The sequence below is a fragment of the Sus scrofa genome, chromosome 9, assembly GCF_054392235.1.
Source record: "Sus scrofa isolate SSC_HxYL_T2T_F1_AM1 chromosome 9, Sscrofa_HxYL_maternal_Yorkshire_Landrace_v2.0, whole genome shotgun sequence".
Lineage (NCBI taxonomy): Eukaryota > Metazoa > Chordata > Mammalia > Artiodactyla > Suidae > Sus > Sus scrofa.
The window spans coordinates 3,494,066-3,517,889 of NC_139391.1; the positions used below are offsets into that span (position 1 = coordinate 3,494,066).

The 23,824-nt window shown below is 54.1% G+C and overlaps 1 protein-coding gene across 2 annotated transcripts; it reads right to left on the minus strand.

The window, feature by feature from the left end:
• Window positions 1-1,787: 1,787 nt before the first annotated feature.
• Window positions 1,788-12,088, minus strand: CCKBR (cholecystokinin B receptor). 2 transcript variants are annotated; one of them, NM_001444602.1, is given in 5 exon segments: window positions 1,788-3,389; window positions 3,560-3,732; window positions 4,029-4,278; window positions 4,433-4,684; window positions 11,718-11,953. In NM_001444602.1, coding segments are annotated over 5 exon segments (1,359 nt in total). In that variant the 5' UTR covers window positions 11,863-11,953; the 3' UTR covers window positions 1,788-2,850.
• Between the last annotated feature and the right edge of the window lie 11,736 nt (window positions 12,089-23,824).

The following is a 23,824-nucleotide window of genomic DNA, read 5'->3' on the forward strand; positions in this document are numbered from 1 at the left end:
AAGCCTGGTGAGGATGACCAAGCAGGACTTTAAGGAGACAGTGCTGTTCAATCTGGACCTGGCCTGTTTTGTTGGATTTCAGGAGATGGAAATAGATGGGAGGCTGTGAGACTTCACATCTGGTGACTGGATAGGGCGCAGGGTGGAAGGATGGCTGTGTCGGTTATTCCACGAACGAAAGGGCTGCTTGGTGTGTGACATGGCGTGATTCAGGCCCTGCCTTGGCGCTAGGTTCTAGGCGAGCCCTGGGCCCTGCGCTTAAGCTCACACTCCAGGCTGAGAGGCTGTCCGGATCCCTCCCCCCATGGGGTTCCCCACTGCTGTCTGACTCTGCGGTCAGCAGGACCCCAGGTCCCACCTGGAGGGGCTCCCTCTGGGGCAGCCTCTGGGTTGTATCTCCCTCAGAAGGGATGGGGGGGGTGGGGAGTGTGGCAAGGACTATGGGCAAGCCTACCTCCACCCCCCTGGAAAAGCTGGCATGAGAGAGAAAGGCCCAGTATCTTGCTTTCGGCATCTCAGACCAGCTGGGATTCTATTTTTAACCAGCACCGTCTTCGCTGACAGCTTGGAACGGCTTCTCCCTCCTCGTCTTCCTTCCTCCTGCCTCTTGCAGCCCAGCGTCCTGCAGGAAGCCCCGAGGGGAGCGGCCTCCGCACTGGTGAACAGAAGACCACGCCTTTCTCATTGTCCCTCACTCCATCCGACCCTGGTCCAGCATCATTAGTGGGTAGATGTTGAAGGTATTATTGGCTGTGACACTAACGAGGTTTAAATTTCAGGGCTTCTCACTTGCCTAAGTCTCTCCCAAGGCCCCGGATCGTGTCCTAGCAATTGTGTATCTGTAATTTTGTATTTTTTTTTTTTTTTCTTAAAAGAGACACCCAATTTTATAAGCTCCAGGCCTTGCAAAACTTGGGTCTGCCTCCCGATGGGTGTGGCTTCTCTCCCACCTCCAGCTCAGCCTCTGCGTCAATAGGATTATTTCTGTCTCGCTCTAATGCATGACCTTGAATAGCTTTCTTTCCTGCTCTGGGTCTCGGTTTCCCCATCTGTTTCAAGACGAAGTGTCAAGGAGCCCCCTCCCAGCATATCATGCCTCTGATTATCCATATCTGTCCCTTTGGTGAGGCCATCTGTTCTTCTCCATTTGTCACTGGGTTCGTGGAGGGGGGATGTTGCAGTCTCTGCCTCTCTCCGGGGCTGCATCCGTCTTATATTCCCAAGGGAGGCTGGGCTCTGGGACTCCTATTCAGGTCCAGCTCCCTGCCTCCCCACCCCGCCCCCTGACCCCCTCCTCCACGTTGCTGACCAGTGAGGACGCTTCCGAGGGACAGAAGTTTGAGCAGGTTCTGACACCAGGGAAGAGGACATTAGAGAGGCCCTGCTCCTGGGAATTCCTGTGGGGATACAGTGGGTTAAGAACCTGACTGCAGCTACTTGGGTTGCTATGGAGGTGCCCAGGTTCGATCCCTGGCCTGGGAGCTTCCTTATGCTGCTGGTGTGGCCACAATTTTCTTTTAAAGGCTTTACTTGGAGTTCCTGGCATGGCTCAGTGGAAATGAATCTGACTAGCATCCATGAGGACGCAGGTTCAATCCCTGACCCCACTCAGTGGGTTAAGGATCCGGCATTGCCATGAGCTGTGGTGTAGGTCACAGACAAGACGTGGATCTGATGTTGCTGTGGCTGTGGCATAGCTACAGTTCCGATCTGACCCCTAGCCTGGCAACATTCATATGCAGTGGGTGTGGCCCTAAAAAGCAAAAAAAAAAAAAAAAAAAAGGAAAGGCTTTACTATTTAATTAATTCTGTATACCTGTCATGGTCTGATCCATGGTGTTTCTTTCTTTTTTAAATTTAATTTTACAATTTTTATTTTAGATCAGAGTATAGTTGATTTACAATGTTGCATTAGGTTTGGGTGTACAGCAAAATGACCCAGTTATACATACACACATTGAATAAACTGGGTCTTATCATACAGTGCGTCCTCTTTTCACGAGAATTTTAGGAAGCATCTATGAATACAGGACCTTGACAATGTGCTCCGGGATCACGATGTGTCCTCCCCTCCCACCCCCACTCGCAGCTGCTACGGACAAGGACACTGATGTGCAGGGGCCAGCATGACCGCCTGGAGAGAATCCACACTGCCTCACATAGCCACAGACGGTGGGCTTTTGGGCAGGGGGTCATGCACAGCAGGAGTGAGCAGCAGGGACCCGACAGAGAGGACTCCACAAAGTCCCCTGTGGCCTCCTCATGGGCCACAAAAAGCCCAAAAAAGAACGTTGAGGAGGAAGTCAAGTCTGTTATTATTTCTTGAAGAGGTCGGGTGAGGGAGGCGGGGAAGGAACGAGGGGACTTTTCTGTGCAAAGCAGCCTGTGGATCTGGGGAGCGTGAGGTTGGGCAGGCTAGTGTCTGCAGCGCTGCCCGGGGAAGGGCACAGTGAGGTCAAGGCGGGGGGGGGGCAGCCTGGAGCCTCTCAGGCTTCATTCCTGTGCCAGGCTCCAGACCCTAAAGCATTCAGTACCAGGACTATACGTGTGAGAGGCAGGTTGGCTCCGGGCGGAGTTTCTACTGCGGCAGGGTAGGTGACGGCTGGGAGCGCTGGGCGCTTGCAAGGCCAAGTTAATGTCCTGTCTCCATGTGCCAGGCTCAGTCCCGCGTCCAGAGCGCCTCCTTTGCTGAGGGAGGCTCGGGTTCGTTTCCTCTGTGCACCTTTTCCCGTGCATGGCAGTGAGTCAGTCTCTTGTGTCCCTTGGTCTGTGTCTCTTGCGTGTCCGGCTGGGACCATGCTTGTAGGAATCCGTCGGTCCGGCCTCGCACCCCTGCTCCCGCTCCACCCCTCAGCCAGGCCCCAGCGTGCTGATGGTGGTGTAGCTCAGCCTGGACAGGGACGCGATGGAGGGGGTGGGGGGGTCCTCGTCTGGCAGGGGTCTGGGGCGAGCTCGCGGAGGCCGGGGGCAGCAGCGGGCGCACGTGTCCAGGCAGGCCTGGCGAAAGCGGCGGTGCATGAAGCAGTAGACCAGGGGGTTGACACAGGCGGAGGCGTAGCTCAGCAAGTGGATGAAGGAGATGGGCGCCCCCGAAAGAGCGCGATGGGCACCCGGGCCGTCGAAGGCGCGCCAGGTGTTGGCGCTGTACACTGGCAACCAACACAGGAAAAAAAGCACGACGATCACCAGTAACATCCGCACCACGCGCTTCTTAGCCAACAGCTTGGCCTGGGCTGGCCGGGGTCCGGATCCTGGCCCGGGCGTGGGCGTGGTCAGCGCAGACATCTCCAGCGCGGGCCGGGAGCGCGGAAGCTGCACGTAGCAGCCATCGCCATCCTCACCCGCCAGCCGGGTCTCCGACCGGCAGTGCCCGTTCGGGTGGGCAGGACCTGAGCACAGACGGTGGGCGGTCAGAAGAGAAGCCGAGGCCTCCAAACCTGCAGCCCTCTCCACGTGCTGCCCTGCGTTTCCAGCCTCTCAGCAGACTCACAGGCCTTCCCAAGCCCCACCCACTGTAGGCCCCGCCCCCAAAGTCCCGCCCCTCCTGGACTTTACGCACCTTGTCCTGCCCCACCTGGCAGCCCTCCTTGACTTCCGACCTGGCTCTGGCTCTCGCAGTCACTGTCACCATCAAAGCGAAGCCCCAAGTAGAGCTCTCGGGAGATGAGCCCGTAGGCCACTGCCATAACCACCCCTGGCACGAAGAACAAAAGCAGCAGCAGCAGGACCGACCTGGGGACAGAGCACAGACCAGTCACGTGGGTCTCCGTCCAGCTATAATCATAGATGGAGGAAGACCCAAGGATTGATGTTTCTAGAGCTGGTGGCCAGGCCCCAGGGGTACAAGTAGGGTTTGGGAGTGCAGCTGGGAAGGGCTTGAGAACTGGGAGGAGCCCCGAAAGGGGTGCGGAAAAGGAATTGGAGTGGTGATTCTTGGAGAAGCTAGAGGAGGATTCTGGGGAATGGCCGTGATGCTCTGATGGAGACGGAGATGGCAATTCCCAGGAATAGGTACCAGGCACCCTCACCAGGTTTGGCGAATCCGCGCGCTGGGCCAGCGATGCATGCACTGCAGCACACGAGGTCCCGCCGGCTGCACGGCTGTGTACACCGGGTAAGGCACCATGAGCAGCCCCGACAGCATCCACGTGGCCACGATCACCCGAGCCGCGTGGGAGCGGGTCTGCCACACCCGCGCCTGCAGTGGTCGGCAGATGGCGCTGTACCGCTCCAGGGCGATGGCCACGAGGCTCAGCGTGGACACACTCACAGACACCCCTAGCAAGGGGAGAGGAAGGGGTCACCCAGGAAACTTGCATTACACACTCAGCAGTGTGACTTCCTCACCCAGGTCAGAGAGGGACCCCTCCGTCCGGGAAAGGCTTTAGGAGATGGAGACGGGCAAGGGAGGCAGGGCTGTTGCCTCACTTACCCATGAAGTAGGAAACCGCCTTGCACACGACTGTGCCAAAGATAAACGTGCCCATGAGATTGGGCAGGAGGGTGAAAGGCATGCAAGCCACGGCCAGCAGGAGGTCGCTGACGGCTAGTGAGAGCAGGAAGGCGTTGGTGACGGTCCTCAGGCGGCGGCTCAGTCCCAGGACCACGATGATAAGCACATTTCCGGCGACACTCATCAGAAAGATCGCCGCGTAGAGGGTGATCCGGACGGCCAGCTCCAGTTCTGGGTGGGAAAAAGGACAGGTGGCAGCAGGGGCTCTGGCCCCCTCAGCGGGGTTCTCCCTTCTCACTTATCCCCACCCCCACCCCGGGCCAGATGCCCCGCTCCCCAAATGCCCCCTGCGACTCCCAGTAGTCCATGACACTGTCCTGAACAACAGCAATAACCGTAACAACAACGGAAACCCCTTCACCTGCTCTCAACTGTCTGCGACCCTCTAGCTGGGCATCCAGATTCTCCAAGAAGTGCCCTTTTCCTCCTCCCACCCCCTCCCTGCAATGCACCCACTTACCTCACCGGATGACTCAGGTTCTAGAAGGCATCACCTGCACCCATGACTTTCCCCCTTGCTCATGATGGTTTCTCAGCCTGAAATGCTTTCACCCCCCCCCCCGCAATGAACACCCCACATTAATACCCCCCAACAACAAACTTGGTTTCTGTTATCTGGTGAATTCCCGTTCACCATTGCCTTTCAAGACTCAGAGTGGCTGCCCCCTTCGGCAGGGCCTTTCTGGCCACCTTACTTGGAGCTAATCTCCCCTGCCTCTGACCCGCGTGTGTTCCCTACGCATCTGTTGGAACCATTTTGACTTTCTGCCTTATAGCTGAATTATCTCCAAACACTCATTTTCATGCCAAAAGCATTTACAGAGGACTCCCATCATACCGGGTTCTGGGGACAAAGAGATGAGCAGGACGAATGCCCTGCTACTAAAAGCTCAGTCTAAAGGGAGACTCAGATGTATACACGGAGAATCGTCACATGCGTGATAAAGCAGTGGGGTTGAGGACTCCACCCAGGGCTCTGGGAGCTCACAGGAGGGACACGTAGCAGTGGCTGGACTAGACAGAGGGCTGACCCCATTCATTTGCGTCATTGTCTGTTGGAAGAAGGATTCATCTTGGCGCTTCCATGTCACAGCCGGGCAGACCCAGACAAAACGGAATTGAATTAAACTGGACCCAGTCACGCATCCCCATGGCCTCGGCATGAGGGAGATTGGAGCTTGGAGGGAGAGAGGGCAGGGACAGAGCCTCGAAGGCTGCAGGGACGGAAGGGCCCAGAGCTGCAGCTCCGCCTTCCAGGGCCCCAAACATTGGCTGACTTTTGCTTTGGCTCCCAAAGTAAACCATTTCTCCATAACAATAACTAGCTTATTCAGAAGCTCCTGTACACTGCAAGAAAGTGCTGCTTACAAGAGAGCCCCTTGCTCAGAGCACACAGCAAGTAAGGGGCCACGTCAGAGTAGAAGCCAGTCTGTAGATCCCGGAAAGGCTTTGCCTTCTTCGGCCCGCCCACTTCTCTGTCATTCATCCGCTGCCCCGCCCACTTCTCTGTCATTCATCCGCTGCCCCGCCCTCTTCTCTGTCATTCATCCGCTGCCCCACCCACTTCTCTGTCATTCATCCGCTGCCCCTCCCTCTTCGCTGTCATTCATCCGCTGCCCCTCCCTCTTCGCTGTCATTCATCCGCTGCCCCTCCCTCTCCCTAGACTCTCCCACGGGGTGTTCCTCACTGTAGGGTGGGTTCATTTTCTACTTTCCCCACTAGATTGTGGGCTCTCGGGGACAGAGGCAATGACCGCCGGGTTCTCCAGCATATCCCCAGAGCTTGGCATAACGTCCCCCACACAGGAGGTGTGGACCTCTGCCTGTTAATGACTTTGAAATACCCCTCTGTCGCTCCCCACGCAAATGCATCCATCCTTCACCTCGGGGCCTCTCCATCTCCAGCACGCTCTCTCCTGGCTGCCTCTCTCTTTGGAGACCCGTGTTGGAGGATCTTCTGGGTGGTGGTGGGGAGGGGTCAGTGACAGGCCGTGACTTTGGAGGTGTTACTTTTACTGCCATCTACCAACTGTGGGTCTCATTTAGAAGCTGGGCCCCCTGTCTTTGGGGAATGCTTATGGAGGGCGTACATGTGACCCTTTGAGGGGTGTGTGTGTGTGTGTGTGTGTGTGTGTGTGTGTGTGTCTGTGGGGGAAATGACCTTGGGAAGGGGATCTCTGACAGAGAGGTCCCTGGACCCAGAAGAAGAGAGCTGGTGGTCCATCTTGCACCCTGTGTCTCCTCCCGGTCCAGTGCCCTCCCTGCCCACTTACTTTCCCTACCTCTATGGCATCACTTCTTCTGGATGTTTCTTTTCGACTAGTTGGTTCTTGATTCAACAACCACATCTCAAGTTTGTACAGCACTCTAAAGGGTGAAAGGCCCATTTCTCGTTCATTCATCTGGCTAATACACCCCAGGCGTGTGCCCTTGAACTTGGCTAACTGTGGTGGAACTGAAAGATGGGACCAGGCCTTCTATTATGAATTTCCCACGCTGCATGGGGACCTCTGAAAACTAGGGGACAACGTCCCAGTAAAAATGACCCACAACTGTGCAATGCTTTGCTGTTGTACTGGACATATCCGGCGATTAGCTTATTTCCAGCCACCACTATGTCCCTACGTCTTTGCTGTGGAAACAGTTAGGAGATGTGAAAAAGGCCAATTAAAGGCAATCTCAGAACTAGGGGTCTTGGGAGAGGGCGGGAAGGACGACTAGGTGGAGCACAGGGGCTTTTAGGGCAGTGAATCTACTCTGTATGATGCTGTAATGGGGCTCAGATGTCATTATGCATTTGTGAAACACCATACAACATACAACGCAAAGGGTGAACCCTAATGTAAACTATGGAATTTAGTTCATAAAGCGTCAATATTGGCTCATCATTTGTAACAAGTGTACCACACACATGCAAGATGTTAATTGGGAAAACTCTGTGTGTGTGTGTGTGTGTGTGTGTGTGTGTGTGTGTGTGTGTGTGAGAGAGAGAGAGAGAGAGAGAGAGAGAGAGAGAGAGAGAGAGAGGGAGGGAGAGAGGAGAACGCCCTGTGCTTTCCATTCAATTATTCTGTAAACCTAACACTGCTATGTAAATAGTCTCTTAATTTTTTCGGTCAGAAGAAACAATCGGAACGAAGATGTGAAAGTGTGAATGCATCCGTGTGTCTGTGGGTGGCATATGAGTGACCACAGTGGCTTCAGGGCCGGGAGAATGGGAGATGCACCTCCTGGGTACAGCCAATAGTGCCTTGGCAGTCTCCCTGTGGGCATTGTGTTGCTGGGGATGCGCGGAGAGCAGAATTCACCCTGGGGGACTCAAAAGACTGGGACAGTTCAGTTCTGCTTCTGGGGTCTAGAGGAACAGCATTTGTTCTGTTCGGATGATGGCAGAGGAGTATGGGTCCAAAAATCCAGATAATGTGACATGAAACAAAAACTAGGCTTTTCTGAGAAAGGACTCCGCAGGCCATTGAAGCTGTTGATGCTTCCAATCTTGCCGTTCAGTGGCATGTTTGGGTCTGGTCTTTCATCCCACAGACAGCAAAGTGGTACCCACGCCTCTGTGGTGAGCATGGCTGGTGTCCAGCTGATGGCGGTTAATAGCTGGGTGATGGGGACATCCGAATGCCCACTGGTACTAACTGGGGGAGCAGACGTAATATGCAGGGGTGTGTAGGTAAGATCAGAGCGAGTCTTTGAATGATGTCTGGGCAGGTGAGAGTAACATATTTCTGCGGACAATGTCTGGAGAAGGGAACAGCTATGTATCTGTAGGTCATATCTGAGTGACTGTGACAACACTTGAACGGGCAAGGGTCTGCAGGTAACATCTCATTTTATGCCTAACATCTTCAGGAAGCAGGGGTCACATTCAGAGATCTGCAGGTGAACAGGGTCCCATGCAGCTGACGGTGGTCGTGGCTGACTGAGCAGAGGTCACGTGCAAGGATACGTGGGCGATATTTCAGTGAGCGTGAGTGTGAGATGCGAAAGAAACAGACGAAGATGCTGGTCTGATGGAGTGAAATAACTGCGCACCCCGGTGAACAGGTAACATCTGCGTCTCTGCAGGTAATAACTGACCACCTAAGAGTGGTCCCCACAATGTTATGGTCCTCTCTGGAGAAGGGTGCCCGTGAGCACGGGGAATATTCGATTATGTGTGGATAATACCGAAATGAGAATGAGTGTGTTTGATGGATGAGTAGCATCTAAATGGCAGCGGGCAGTGTTACAGTGTGGGTGACATCTGGTTTCCTGGGGGCAGCTTCGGAGTGAACCCGGGTAGCTTTCCAATTGAGGTGGATGATATCAGAATAATATGAGCAACATCCATATTTCTTTTTTCCCCCTTTGGTGATGGCATGCAGCAGCTTGAGGTGGGGTCTTAGTTCTCAGGCCAGGGATGGAACCTGGGCTGCTGCGGTGAAAGCACTGAGTCCTAACCACTAGGCCACCAGGGAGCTCCTGACATCCCCCTTTCTGCTGGTAGCACTGCAGGTGGGTGAGATGCATCTCTGGGGTTATTAGCTGAGTGCGTGTGGCACAGAGTCCCTGTGGCAGCTTCTGACTGCCCGTGTCTCAGCCAAATGTGTGGGCAGCAGTGTCCCCTTGAGGGAGGCCAGTTCTTGCACCTGTGCCCTGAACCGCTTCACAGACTAGCCGCTGTCTTCTGCACTTCAGCCTTCCTCCTCTCTTGGCCCATCTCCATCAACTTTTAAAAATGCTCTTGTCTCTGCTATGCACACACTCAAAAGACAAACCACACACACACACACACACTCTCTCTCTCTCTCTCTCTCTCTTCCTCAGTCTCATGCTATTTTGAGCACTATCTTGGTTTTCCTTTGTCTCTCTCTCTACCAAACTTCTGATAAGTTTTGTCGACACCCCGTGGTCCCCCTCTCAGAACCCCTCCCTCATGGCCCAAACTTCAGCCTGTCCCAGTCAGGCCTTCACAGCCACAGCTCCTCCTGAGGGCTTCCTTGTCACCGAGCCTGAAGGATGCCAGTCTCTCCTCATCCGACCCCATCCTCATTTAAACTCAGTGGGTTTCTAAATGAATCATCTCCTCCTTCAAACCTGTTTCTGTGTCTCTGTATCCCTCTCACAATATAGGCCCAACATCCAGCCAGCTGTCCATGTCAGAAACTTGGGTGTCACCTCTCGCCCTCTTCTCACCATTTCTAATAAATCATCAAGTTCTGTTGATGCCACTTCCGGAAGCGCCTCTCAGATCCATCCATTTCTCTCCATCCACTGCCAGTCGTTTCGTCTGAGCCAGCATCATCTTTCGCCAGGACCAGTGTCATATAAGAACCTTCTAAAGGAGGCCCCTTTCCTGTCTCTTGTCCTCCAGTCCATCCTCTGCTTTGCAGGACTAATCCTGGCAGTAGTACTGCAATTTTGGCAGCTCCCACTGCCCTCAGGATAAAACCCGCACGTCTTAGGTCCACACGGCTCTCTGGAAAGCTTCCAGCCTGTTCTTTAGCCGAGTATTCATCACTCTCCTCTCTGGTACTTGTCTCAGGCACTCAGAAACTATGACACACCGAACAAAACGGCCACGGACCTAAACTCTGGGTGTTTGCATCTACGATTCCTTTGCTTGAGATGCTGTTTGCCTTATCTGCCTCTTTGCTTGGCTGGCTTTCCCTTGGCTTTTTAATTTTTAGTTCAATTTATGCTTTACCGCTTCAGGAGGCCAACTTTGATTCCCAAGGCTGGGCCAGGCTGCAGGAATGCCTCGTCTGTGTTCCCACACCCCTTTCAAGGCACTGCCCGCCTTGACTGGCAAGTCCCTGCTTACTTGTCTGTCTCTGTCACTAAGCTGTGAGCTCCCTGAAATAGGAGCTTTGTCAGTTTTGCTCTCCTCACGTCCCTAATGCCTAGCGCCATCTCTGGTTCAATAAATATTTATTGAATAAAAGAATCTCAATGTAATAACAAGAGCGCGTGTAGCGACCGATCTGAGAAGCATGCGATACTTTACGGGGGGAAATAAATACTTGCATTACAATTTATTCCCACTTTCCCTTCCTGAGCTCGGAATCATTTCCTTCTGCTTAACACTCTTCCCTCTCCTGGCATCCTTTTTCTTCCTCTTCTGCCCATGGAACTTGAACTTCAAGGAGCCCTCTGTGAAGTTTTCAGACCCCACCTCTTTGACTGCCCATGATTTGCTTGCTTTCGTTGGGGAGTCCCACGCTGATGTCATTTTCCCATTGGTTTTTGTCTCCCGCCTGCACTGGAGATGAGGGTCCAGCCTGGGTCTAGTGCATCCCCGTGTACCCAGCCCGTGGCCCCAGGACTGTCATAGCAGGTGTCCAGGAACCAGTTAAGAAAGAAAAGGTACTGGAAGGGGAAAACCATGACTTGAGCTGGGTCATCAAGGAAATGTGGGTGTTGGCTGATGGCAAGAGTGAAAGTCACTTTGGGGACTGGGTGTGTGGAAGCAGTGGGGGTTGGGGGGAGGTGGCACAAAGGGATAGGATGATGAAGGGGGCAGCCGGGCTGTAGGAGGGTGAACCCTAAGGGGAGGTGGGCTGGAGGAGGGGCTTAGAAAGGACTTGGAGACAGCAAAAAGCAGGGGGGTTTAGAGCTTTGAGAAGAGCTCCCACTTGGGAGGCAAGGGGATTTGAGGATGAGAGAAATGGGGACAGCCTCCCCCCGCCCCGCCCCCCAAGCAGTCCCCAGTCCCATGTCCAGCCTAATTCAGGTTAGGGGTACTCTTGCCGGGTGGCAAGGGGTTGTGGGGGGGGGGGCGGGGGGACGCAGGACACTGTAACTCAAATTCCCACGCAGGCCTTCTGGAGTGCTCCCTCTCCGAGCCAGCTCCCCTCTTACCCCAACCTCGTCCTCCCACCTCCCTTCCCTTCCCCGTGGTGGCTCCCCGCACTGGGTGTAAAAGGACAGGAGAGACTTGGGAAGATTGGCCAGGGGCGGTCCTCCCCTTCCCCATCTCTGACTAGGAGGCGCTGCGTTTTGGGGGTGACCAGAAGCTACAGGGTGGCCAGGGAGCAGGGCGTGAAAGGGCTCTGACCAGGTAGTGCGTAGGTGCGATGGAGTTTTAGGGGGACAAAGGTGGCAGGGGAGCTGTCTGGGGACTGAGGGGGGTACTCCGAGGGGACAGCGCGGGCGTCCGACTACCTCTGTCGGCCTCGCGGGGTGCAGCGTGGAGGGGGCTCGGGGAGGCACCCACCTCGGGTCCCGGCTCCGCGGATGCGTGGGGGCTCGCAGCTGAGATTGCCCGCGCCGCTGCCGTTGAGGAGGGGGCCCTCTGGGCGGCACAGGGCAGCCCCGGGCCCGGGGCCCGGCAGGCTCCGGTTCAGCTTGAGCAGCTCCATGGCCCCGGCCCAGCCGCCGCCTCCCCGCGCTCGGCCGGCCGGGCTCCCGCGGCCGCTCCACCTGCGCCCGCGGCGCCTCCGGCCGAGGCTCGCGCCCCGCCTGGTCCCCGCCCCCAACCTCGAACCCCGCGCCTCGGCGCCTCTTCTGCCCGCCCCGCCCGGGCGCGGGGCCGCCTCCGTCCCGCCAGGTGACTCTCCCTCCGCCCTTCTCCCCGGCTCCGGACTTATTTCCACGCCCCCGCCCCCGGCCACCCCATGTGACTGTCCTCCAGTCCTGGGAAGATTTCCTTCCCGCCCACTCCCCTCTACCACCGTCTCGGTTCTGGGAATTCTCGTGTGTGTGTGTGTGTGTGTGTGTGTGTGTGTGTGTGTGCGCGCGCGCGCGCGTTGGGTTGGATGGAGAGGTTTCGGGGAGGAAGGTTGGGAAGCAGCGAGCCTAAGAGGGGTGGGGTAGGGGCGCGGCTACCTTGTGGCACCGAGAACGTGGAGGTGGCAGTTGGGACCGGGTTGGGCTGGGGAGGGGCGGTGCACTGGCGGCCGCGCTGATGCCCTGACCCAGCGGAGCACTGCAGGTGACTTACTATGTCGCAGTGGCCGCAGGGACGGCGACACCATCGCTGGCAGTTCCCTGCAGCTCCTCGCCGCCGAGCTGGGGTAGCCCCTCCACCTGCTCCCGCACCCCTGCTCCGACCTTAGGCCCAACACCCAGGCTTCTGCCCAAAGGGCCCAAGAAGCCCTATGCAACGGTGAGGGTGGGGAGAGGGCGGCATTTGTCCCCGGGGAACCCTGGTCGGGGAGAGTGATGTCCAGAGGAGGAGTGACTCGGGTGTTGAAAGCGGCGTGGGTAGAGGTGAGAGCTGCCCGGGATGAAGGCGGGTAGGGTGGGAAGCGAGCGAGTGGGGCACGGTTCCATCCCCTGCCGAGTGTAGGCATAACCTGGGCAGAGGCGGCTGGCTTCGGCCCTGGTCTCCAGGCAGCGCCCACCCTCACCCGACACACTCACGCTCCCTGTTTGCAGGTGGAGCAACCTGTTGTAGGGCATGGGGTTCCCACGGGAGGGGGCAGGAAGGGGGCGAGTGCGCCCTGGTGCCGCGGGGACGAAACCCAAGGGTGCATGCAGCACCGCGGTGGGCTCAGCTTCTGGCATAGGACTTGCCTCCTCTAATATTTCAGCCCTGCGGGATATCATTCTTCTTCATTCCAAAGAAAGGCTCTTAGGACCTGGAATTCCATTCTCCAGCCTCCAGCATCAGCTGTCAGAGGCGAGAGTTCTTAGTCCGTGAGCACATTAGACGGGGGCTGAGGTCTGAGTTTGGGAGTTCAGAGTCTTGTTCAATCCGTCCTTTGGAGAGGACTCAGTCCCGGGAGCACGGAGTTTGTAGGGGGTGGGAACTGAAGGAGGATTTAATCCTGAGGTTACTGAGACTGGCGTCACCTCACCCTCCCTTCTCCTGGCACTGCCTGCCTTCCCCACCAGAGCAGCCTGATGTGCTGTTTGTTCAGCTCCAGCGCAGGTGAGGCCTCAGATAACCTGCCCGACTTTTCCCACATTGGATGAGGGTAGGGTGTGGGGGCGGGGCAACACAGGCCACGTTAGGGAGGGAGGAATGGAAAAAGAAGTTGGCTGGCATTCACTTATTTAGCAAAGCATGTGCCAGGTATAGGGCTGAACGCTGGCCCTTCGATGCAGGTGAGCCAGTGATTACAACCTGTGGTGCATCCCCCAACTTACACAAATCAAGCTTTTAGCAATCATCATGCATGTGCTACTGCCTTAAGTTCCTGCATCCCTGTGGTGACGGCTGTGATGAAAAGCTCAGACGCTTCTTCAAAAATGAAGGATGTCTTCTCCTCCTCCTCTAGCCCTCAGTGGTCAGCCCCTTTGGGAGCTGTCTGAACTGAGCAGGCTGGCTCACCTAAGGTCATGTTCCCTCTCTGGGGCATCCTGCATCCCATGACCGATGAGGGGAGAGGACCAAGCGTGCAGCTCCCTCACCCGGGAGAGGACAGCTCCGAAAGGCAGTCACGGCTCCTCATGGGGTTGACTGAGGTCTCCGTTGGGGCTGCTCAGCTTCTGGCTTTGCCCAACCCCACGGTCCCCCCTCTCTCTTACACATGTGTTGACTGCGAGAGCGCTCCTTGGTAAACATCCTCCCAGTAAGCTCTGTCTTAGAGTCTGCTTCCTGGGAACATAGCAGTCTCACGCCCATGTTCCATCAATCATGAAGGGGTGTTGATTTTAGCTACCGCGTGTTCCTTGAATCGGTTGGCTTGCATCTCCACGGACACTGACCCACGGGTTCTTGCACTGCTCTCCCAGCCTCCTAAGGGGTCCGCATTTTACTCATGCCTCCTTACGCCCACTCTCCACCTTATCCCCAAAGTGAAAGGTTCAGAATAGAAATCTGATTATGCTGCTCTTTTGACTTTTGCTTTGAGGGTAGAGAAAGCCTTTTAACAGCGTCAAGGAAGCCTGCCTGGCCTGATTTCTACTGACCTGGCTAAATGCCTTGTTTCAGGTCAGTATGCTTCTTGTTCTCTCCCCTGAAGATACATCGGCCTTCTTTTCATGTCAGTTCTCTGGTGACATGGTTCCCGCCCATGCTCTCTGGAAGCTTTCTTATCTGATAAACTCCAGCGGATCCTTCTGATGTCAGCTCAAGGGCTCAACGTTTCTCAGGGGAGGTTTCTCCTGGTTTCCTCTCTTGGGGAGGCAGAATCACAGGATGGTGCCCAGGGCCTCTCTCTCTTGTATGCCCTCCTTCCCTGCCCTGTGGGCAGAACCTGTGAATGTGATGAGGTGCTAGGAACCTGTGTACGTGATGAGGTGCTACTCCTGCGAATATGTCATATGGCCAAAGGGATTTTGCAGATGTGATGAATGGTGCTGATCCACTGACCTCAAGCTAGAGAGATGATCCAGCTGGTCCTAACTGAATCACATGGATCCTTTAAGAGCCAAGAGTTTTCTCCGGTTGGCAGCAGAAGAGAAAGTCAGAGAGCTTTGAAGAACAACATTGGATACACTGTATCTGGCCTGAAGAAGGGGGGTGGGGGGCATGAGGCAAGGAGGTGGTTGGCTTGAGAACAAGCACTTGAGAGTGGCCTCTGGCTGAGAACCGTCTCTGGCTGAGAGCCAGCAAGAAAGTAGGATCTTCAGTCCTACACCCACAAGGAAATAGCACCTGCTAATGACACGTGTGAGACTGAGGGCAGATTTTCTCCCGGAGCCTTGGGCAGAGACTTGAGCCTGGTTGGCACCTTGACTTTTGCCTGGCGATCCCCACCCTGAGCAAAGAACCCAGCCAGGCTGTCTGTGAGCTAATAAATGGATGTTTTACAGCTACCAACTTCATCATAATTTGTTATTGTAGCAATGGAAAATAACAAGCCTCTCATCTCAGGAGGTAACAAAGGCAGACACTTGCAAGCCATGCAAGGAAAATGGGAGGCACTGGCAACGTGTTAAGATTGAGAAAGATGTGGAAAGATTGCAGTGACAGCTGATACGGACAGCGACCAAAGTGGGAATCCAGGACAGGGATCCGGCGGGAGAGATGGCGGTGGCTTGAGCTCAAGTCGGGAGGGTGGTGGAGACGATGGATCTGAGATTCTCGGACGATTGAGAGAGTTTAGAGACTGTGAAAGGTGAGGGAGAAGGATGAGATTAGAATGTTTCTGGGAACTGGATAGGAACTGTTCGATTAGCACCTACTCTGTTCCGAATATATTACGTTTAATCCTCCCAAAGACCTACGAAATGAGGCACAGTTTATGGACCATCATTTTTATTCATTTTAGTTTATTATTTTTTGCATTTGAAGGCTGCAGCTGTGGCATGTGGAGATTCCCAGGTTAGATGTTGAATCGGAGCTGCAGCTGCTGGCCTACGCCACAGCCACAGCAACGCGGGATCTGAGCTCGCCTGCGACCTACAGCTCTCTGCAACACCGGATTCCCAACCCACTGAGTGAGGCCAGGGATTGAACTCACCTCCTCATGGATACTAGTCGGGGTTGTTACTGCTGCGCCCCAAGGGGAACTCCATTGATCACCATTTTAAATGAAGAACCTGGCTTAGAGAGAGTTTTAGTAACTTGCCCCAAAGCCACAAAATTGCTAGGTGGAAAAGCCACACTTCAAAGCCAGGGATGTGGGAAATCAGAATTTAAATGCTCCTACTATGCTGCTTCCCAGAATAAGCAGAAATTTTACCATATCTCTGGTCACCTTTTTTTCTCATTTTACAATTTTTTTTTTCAAATATTCTTGACTCGGAGTTCCCATCGTGGCTCAGCGGAAACGAATCTGACTAGTATCCATGAGGATGCAGGTTCAATCCCTGGCCTTGCTCAGTGGGTTAAGGATCCAGCGTGGCCATGAGCTGCCATGTAGGTCTCACATGCGGCTTGGATCCCACCTTGTTGTGACTGTGGTGTATGTAAGCCGGTGGCTACAGCTGATTTGACCCTTAGCCTGGGACCTTCGTATGCTGGGGTGCAGTCCTAAGGAAAAAAAAAAAAATTCTGGAGTCATGAAATCTCTAAGTCCTTTTCTCACCCAGATGTGTATGCGTGTACACACACACACACACACACACACACACACACACACACACACACCCCGTCTTCCACTCATAACAAATAACATAACTTACTACTTCATAGAGAAAATAGTAGCTCTTAGACCGCAACCCCCACTGGGGAATCTGGTCCATTTCGGACATGTAACATCTCTTATTCTCATTGGAAATCTAAGCAGGAGCCCCTGCAGGAAGGGAGGGAGAGTGACATGACGGAAAGGGCCTGGGTCTCCTATAAGCTCAAGCCTTTAAATTTTTTTAACTGGAAGGTCCCAGGCTAGGGGTCCAATCGGAGTTGCAGTTGAGGCCTACGCCACAGCCACAGCAAGGCCAGATCCGAGGCGCATCCGTGACCCACACTGAAGGTTGCAGCAAGGCCAGGTTCTTTAACCCCCTGAGCGAGGCCGGGGATCAGGCCACATCCTCATGGACACTAAGTTGGGTTCTGAACCCAGGGAGTCGCAGTGGCAGCTGCTGCTCAAGCCATTTTGCCACCTCAGGTTCTCCTGTATAAAAAAAGAAAGAGACTAGTCTTAAGGCTCCACAATTTTTCCTCTCTTTTGTCATAGCAACCTGATCTGTAACTTAATGAAGACAGTGGGTGTGTAGATTTGGAGGGAGCTGCTCTCTGCTAGTTTCTATTTTCTCTATAAAGTTGGAGATCTTTTTATAGTGAATCTGTGTGTGTGTGTGTGTGTGCACGCGCGCGCGTAATTGAAATTTTAGAGTCGAGATGTTTTCAGAAAACTGTCTATAATGGGAAGAGGAAGGTGGACCCCTGAGAAATGCAGTAAGATAACTAGGAAAGCCTGAAGGACCCGTTTAGGGGTTGGTGACCGTGAATTTCTAGTGGCATCAGTTTCTCCGGCAGGGCTCAGACTGTTGGATGCAAGCATATGGAGAACTGTGATGGTTTGAGTCCTCCTACGCTGAGATTTGACCAGGCAGGTGGGATGAAAAACAAAGGGAAAAGGGTGAAAGGATGGGCCGGGAAGTCTCAGCTGGGCATGGAGAAGGCAGAGCGATAAGGTGGGTGACAAAAATCTACGTACATCCTAAGTAGGCTCTAGAAGATTTCGAGTTGTCAGCAAGGAGGAAGGGAAGAAGGTGGCCCAGTGAACAGACGGGTGACAAAGGGCAGAGGTCTATGGAGAGCGAGAAGCAGCATCTGCGAGCATGGAGGATCCCAAAATCTGTGTACATGGATTATGAGAGGATGAGAAGCAACCTCTTTGGACATGTACCATCCTCAGGAGAGCTGGCTGGTTTTAATTAACACGGGAGCTGAGAGAGTGTACCCAGAAGTTGGGGACAGGACTTCCTGTTGTAGCTCAGCGGGTTAAGAACCCACCATGTTGTCCATGAGGATGTGGGTTTGATCCCTGACCTCAGTCAGTGGGTTAAGGATCCGGCATTGCCCTGAGCTGTGGTGTGGGTTGCAGGTGCAGCTCGGATCCTGTGTTGCTGTGGCTGTGGTGTAGGCCGGCGACTACAGCTCTGATTAGACCCCTAGCCTGCGAACCTCCATATGCCGAGGTAGCCCTTACAGAAAAGAAAAGAAAAGAAAGGATGTAAGCGTTTGCTGATGGTGGAAAAGGGTTTACAGAGGATGAAACTCCTCTGAGAAGCATTCCTTAATCCCCCACGTCCGGGTCAGCTGCCTCTCCTGTGTACTTCTGTGACGACTCCATCTCTCATTACGCTAACTCTTATAATGACATGTCTTGTGATCACCCTTTGGCTTGTCTATGTTCCAAGGCCCTGATGCCTGTCTTTTTCCACAGTATTTCCTCAAGCCACGCTGCACAGTAGTCTCATTTCTTATTGTCTATCTTTTCTTTATGCTCAAGCAACCATGAGTTGCTTATAGGTTCATGGCGCCATATTGTTTATCCGCTGTGTGACTTGCTCGCATTCCTCCTTCTAACTGAGGGGCAGATGGGGGAAGGGAGGGGAGATGAGGGCTAGGAATTGGTGGGTATCAATTGTTTCAAGAAAAACATCAAGTCAGAGGTACAGTAACAGGTACCTCCCATGAGCAGAGGCGCTGGGGGGAAAGGATGCAAACGCAATGCTAAGAGGGTCGAAGCCCATTTCTCAAAATCAGGAAATACGTTAGTCAATGCAAATGATCGCATTGAGAACGGATGGGCCAGGAAGTCCTGCTGGACAGCACAGGGAACTATAGCCGGTTTCTTGGGATAGACCGTGACGGAAGGGAGTTTAAGAGAGGGAATGGGTATGAATATATGATTGGGTCACTTTGCTGTACAGCAGAATCTGGCACAACACTGTAAGTCAACTCTACTTTAAAAAATTTTATGTAAAGTATCAAATAAAACATGTAATAAGTAAATTAAAAAGTCCGAAAATCCCATCCATGCCAGGGATTAAGCCAACGTTTGGAGAGGATGGGACGGCTTAGGGCCCAGAAACAGGGGGACCTTGGCTCAGAGCAAGGGGGGAGCTGCAGTGTCAGCATGGGGAGCCAGAGGAAGGAGCCCTGGACCCTTGTCCCATAACAAGTCAGAAAGCTAAGAGGTCAAGGATGCAAGTTCAAGAGGTCGTGAAGTGAGGCCAGGCTCCGTGTCCAGGGAAGGTCTTTCTGACTCAGGCCTAGACCGGTCAAGGTTGTCAGTCTTTTGGTTTTGGGGGTGTGCGTGCGTGTGTGTCTTACAGGGGCTGCTGGCCCACCTCACATCCCTCCTGTAGCTTTGGACAATCTACCTTGGCCTTGGAGAGGTCTCAGTCGCCCACACTACTGGCGACATGATCCTTCTTTCAATAGTTTATATCACACGTGCGATAAGAGGGCCATGTTTAAACAACACTTCAGTGCAAGTTCGAGGGAAAGAACGAAAGAGAGGCGCTCACGGTGCTGGATGCTCAGGCCCATCACCTGCTTTCTAAGGCAGGGCCTCTTCCCTGCCTGTGTGAAGGTCATGGAACAGATTCCGTCTCGGCGGCCCTGGCCCTGCCCCATAGCCGCTGGGATCCAGGGCGAGGTGGGACCCGGCACTCAGTCCTCGGGTGCCCACTCGGGGCTCACTGGCCCTGCCCCCCACCCCGTGCCCATTAGGCTGCCTTCACCCCTCGTCTTTCAAGGCCTTCTTTTCTCTGCATTTCTGCGCTGTGCAGACAGGCTTCTGTGCTGAGCTCCTCCCCCACACTCCCTGCCCACGGAGATGCCCTCCTCCTGGCGTGATTAAACAGAGGCAGTGGGTTGAGGAGACAGATGGGCTGGAGCCAGAGCAGCCAGGGATGGTGGGCAGAGGAGAGAAACCAGGGAAAGGCGTGGCCCTTTCAGAGCCGGGGCTTGGGTAGCACAGAGCATGCAGGGGCTGGGTCCTGCTGGGGGGTTGCATCTGGCTTCGGTCGCGGGCTCTTACAGGGGGACCAAGAGGGGTCTGGATCCCCCAAGCCAGGGCCTCCCCGGAGGGCCAAAAAGACCACGGGAAGGCTCACCCGGGAAGTCACCCAGGAATACCTTCGCGCCACCAGCTCTCTGTGGGACCTGCTGGTGAAGGGCAAGGCTGAGCACAACAGGCCGAGGTATCGCGAGCAGGAAGGCAATGCCAGACACGGAGAGGGGCTGTGCGTTCTGGGTGAAAAGCCAGCAGGGATCCCAGCCATTCGGTGGGGCTGCCCACAACAGGTGCTCGGGCCCTGGTTGGGTGCTGCTCCCTCTGAAATGTCTCTCAGAATCACCACGGCCGCATGTTGGTCTTTGCTAAAATATGTGAATAGGGTTTTTCACAAATCCCTTGAGACCATGATTCTGTCTCAAAGATTCCCTTCTCCCTGGGTAATTCTCCCAGCTTTGCCAGGCAAGGCAATCCTGAGGCCTGGGAGGGAGGGAGCTGGAAGGAGGGAAGGGAAGGAGAGCCGTGCGCCCTCTGCTGGCCAGACACAGCCATGACCGCACAGACCCAAGGCCCAGGGCCAAGCAGGACTGCGCACCCCAGGGCCTCAAAGGCATGAGCTGCCAGAAGGATGGGAATAATGGCCGTAGCTATGATTCTTTATCAGTATTTGCTCTCTGTCGGGATCTGGTGGACATTCCTTATCTCATTTACATTTTAATTCTCCAAGCATTTCTTCCAACAATCTTGAAAGATTTTTTAAGAGGCCCAGAGTCCCCGGTAGTTAGCAATCAAGTAAAATCTGACTCTGACTGGCTACAAGCACCTGATTGGCTCCGAACTCTGTCCTATCTGGGGTGCTCTGAGGCCAGCCTAATACCTGCCCTGGCTCGGGCCACGCCTCGACCCCAGCTCCAGCTTGGCTTGACCATCTGTCTCTGATCCAAGCCTCAAGCCAAACCCTACCTTCAGCCCTGAGCTAGAATCCACCCACCTTGGCTCCTGCTCCTGGCTCCCCGGGTTTGCACCAGCTCCTCCCTGGGTTGGGCGGCCCATCTCCCAGCGAATCTGATTTCCTCCCAAGCTTGATCCTTTACTTCCATCTGTCTTGGGGGCTGGCAGCCAAACCCTCAGGAAGAAAAAGGTGAGGCAGGCTAGGCTGGAGAAGCTTCTGTGGGGTAGTAGCTGGCTGGGAACACTGAGGGGCCACGTAAGTCTCAAATCTTAGCCAGGCCTCTTGAGGTGTCTTGAGGTTAGTGACCCCAGGAGGGAAGTGGGTGGGGCCCTAGGTCCCTGGGGAGGGAGAGGAGCTAAGCCAGAAGCAGCGGGGCTCTCAGCAGGAGGGCCCTTGAACAGTTCCTGACACCCTGCAGGAATCTAGCCATGACTCCCCAACCCCTGCCCTCCTCCCACTGCTGCGTGGGTGCAGGCGTGTGCAGGCAGCTGGAACTGGCAGCTCTTCTCCAGAGCAGTGGGTGGTCCCTTGCCTTTGGATCTCACTTCAGCACCCCGGGCAGCACAGGCTTGCTGGTGATTCACAGGCCCTGCTCTGCTCCATGACTCTCTCCTCCTCTGGTTACCACCCTGCTACCACTGTTACCGCCCACAACAGTCATTCTCAAGAAAAGAAGGAGCTTGCCTGGCCTTGGGAATGGTTGGGCTGAGATGGTTGGAAAAACCACTTGAGAAATTGGGATGCATCTTCCTCCAACACTGGGCCCTTACCTGCTTTAACGCCCCTCTCTTTGATGGCCAAATATATATTTAAGGACCTACTGTACGCCAGGCACAGCTTTGGCCCTGAGGATACAGGGGTAAACAAGACAGAGCCAGCGCCAGCCTTGTGGATCTCCTCATTTGTGGGGAAATATCACAAAATAACCATCTACTTTAAAATGGCTTAGCAACATGGATGCGTCTAGAGAGCCTCCTATTAAGTGAAGTACGTTTTAAATGAGAAAGACAAACTACATACAATATCGCTTACATGTGGAACCTGAAATATGGCACAAATGAACCTGTCTATAGAACAGAAGCAGACTCACAGACACGGAGAACCGCCTTGTGGTTGCCAAGGTGGAGGAGGAGAGGAGGGGGACGGACTGGGAGTCTAGGGTCAGTAGCTGCAAACTTCTGCGTTTAGGATGGATAAGCACCGAGGTCCTGCTCAGTAGCACAGGGGACCACATCCAGTCTCTTGGGACAGCATATGATGGGGGATGATACGAGAAAAAGAATGTATATATTTATATATGTATGTATGACTGGATCACTTTGCTGTACAGCAGAAATTGGCTCAAGATAGTAAGTCAACTATATTTTAATAAAAAATACAAAATAATTATTTAATGTGCAATGACTCTCATCATCTCTCCTGACACCTCAGTTCCAGCCCCTGCCTCAGTCTCTATGGCCATTTGAAAAAGTTCTAACTCAAGTCCTTCTTGTCTGAGTCCATCTATGTCACTTGCATCATGTCTGAAACGTCGGTCAGCTTAGAGGACACCAAGAGCTCTGGGCAACACCGTGACCACACATCAGCAGGTGCCGCCTATGCACCCCGCCCTCACGGCACTGAGGGTCCCGCCCTATGCTGCCTTGTATCACCTGTAATAATCATTCTTGATCGTCTATAATCGATGATTCGGCATCTTGAAATCATGAGAAAAGTCAGTGACCAAGGCTGTTTACCTCTCCTCTGTGGTCTGACTTTCAGGGTCGCTTGAAAGTCGTATGATGAACCTTTCAACTGTGAGCCCCCCAGTGGCATTTTGCTTCCTACCTGATAGGAGAAATCCCCACCTAACAACTTTCCACCTCTGTGGTAATAAAGGCTTTTTGCCCATGTTTTCTTCCTGTTCCTTCTGCCTCCTGACCAACCCTGGTGCTTCCCCACGTGGCCTCGAATGGCAGAGTGCACCCTCCTGTCGGGGACTGTAAGTAATAAATCCTTCTTTCAATGGCCTTGATCTATGTCATCAATCAATATAATATATGTATCAGTTTAATATTGGTTAGTTAAATTCCAGACATGTTTTAAAATACCAGCTGGCATAGCTCGCACTCAAAGCCTGGCCCGGCCCTGGAGGAGCTAAAGTTGTGGTGAGAGTGAATCTGATTCAGAGGTGACACCTGACTCTGCCTCAAGCCTGCAGACCCCTTCTAGGTGTGCCAGAGATACCCCGGAACTCCCCAAACGCGCATCTCCAGCGGTCTCCAAACATGATATTCCATCCTGCCTAGTCTCCATTCAGTGCACTCTGTATTTTGAAATACCATATAGAGGTGGGCTGGATTTCTTTTTTCTTTCTTTTTTCTTTTTTGCCTTTTTGCCATTTCTTGGGCCGCTCCTGCGGCGTGTGGAGGTTCCCAGGCTAGGGGTCGAATCGGAGCTACAGCTGTCGGCCTACGCCAGAGCCACAGCCATGCAGGATCCGAGCTGTGTCTGCAACCTACCCCATAGCTCACGGCAACGCCAGATCCTTACTTAACCCACTGAGCAAGGCCAGGGATCGAACTCGCAACCTCATGATTCCTAGTTGGATTCGTTAACCACTGAGCCACGACGGGAACTCCGAGGTGGGCTGGATTTCTGTCAGGACTAATGCCAGCTCTGACAACCAGCCTGGTAAGACGGGCCAGGTGGGTGCTTCTGGAAACAATTCTCCCCCTGGAATCAGTCCTGAGTGCAAGGTAGCCCTGGCCCCAGGGCGGAACCAAAGAAAGGAAGAAGGGGCAGGGGTCGGACTCTGACTGCCCACGCTAGATCCATCCCCTCAGAGCTCAAGGGGCTGTAAGAGGCAGTGGTCAGTGTGCGTGAGTAGGTCTCTGAAAGCATGTGCTTTTGTAGCAGTGTGATGCAGAAGCCTGCTTTGCCTGGGCTCAGTACCACTTCTAGAATCATCAGGGAGCCCTGCCTCTTTGAATCCAAGCCCATGCCCCTTGCCCCTGGAAATCAGAACTCAGACCTCAGACAGGATTCCCTGGCTTTGCTTTATCCAGTCAGCCCCAGAAATAC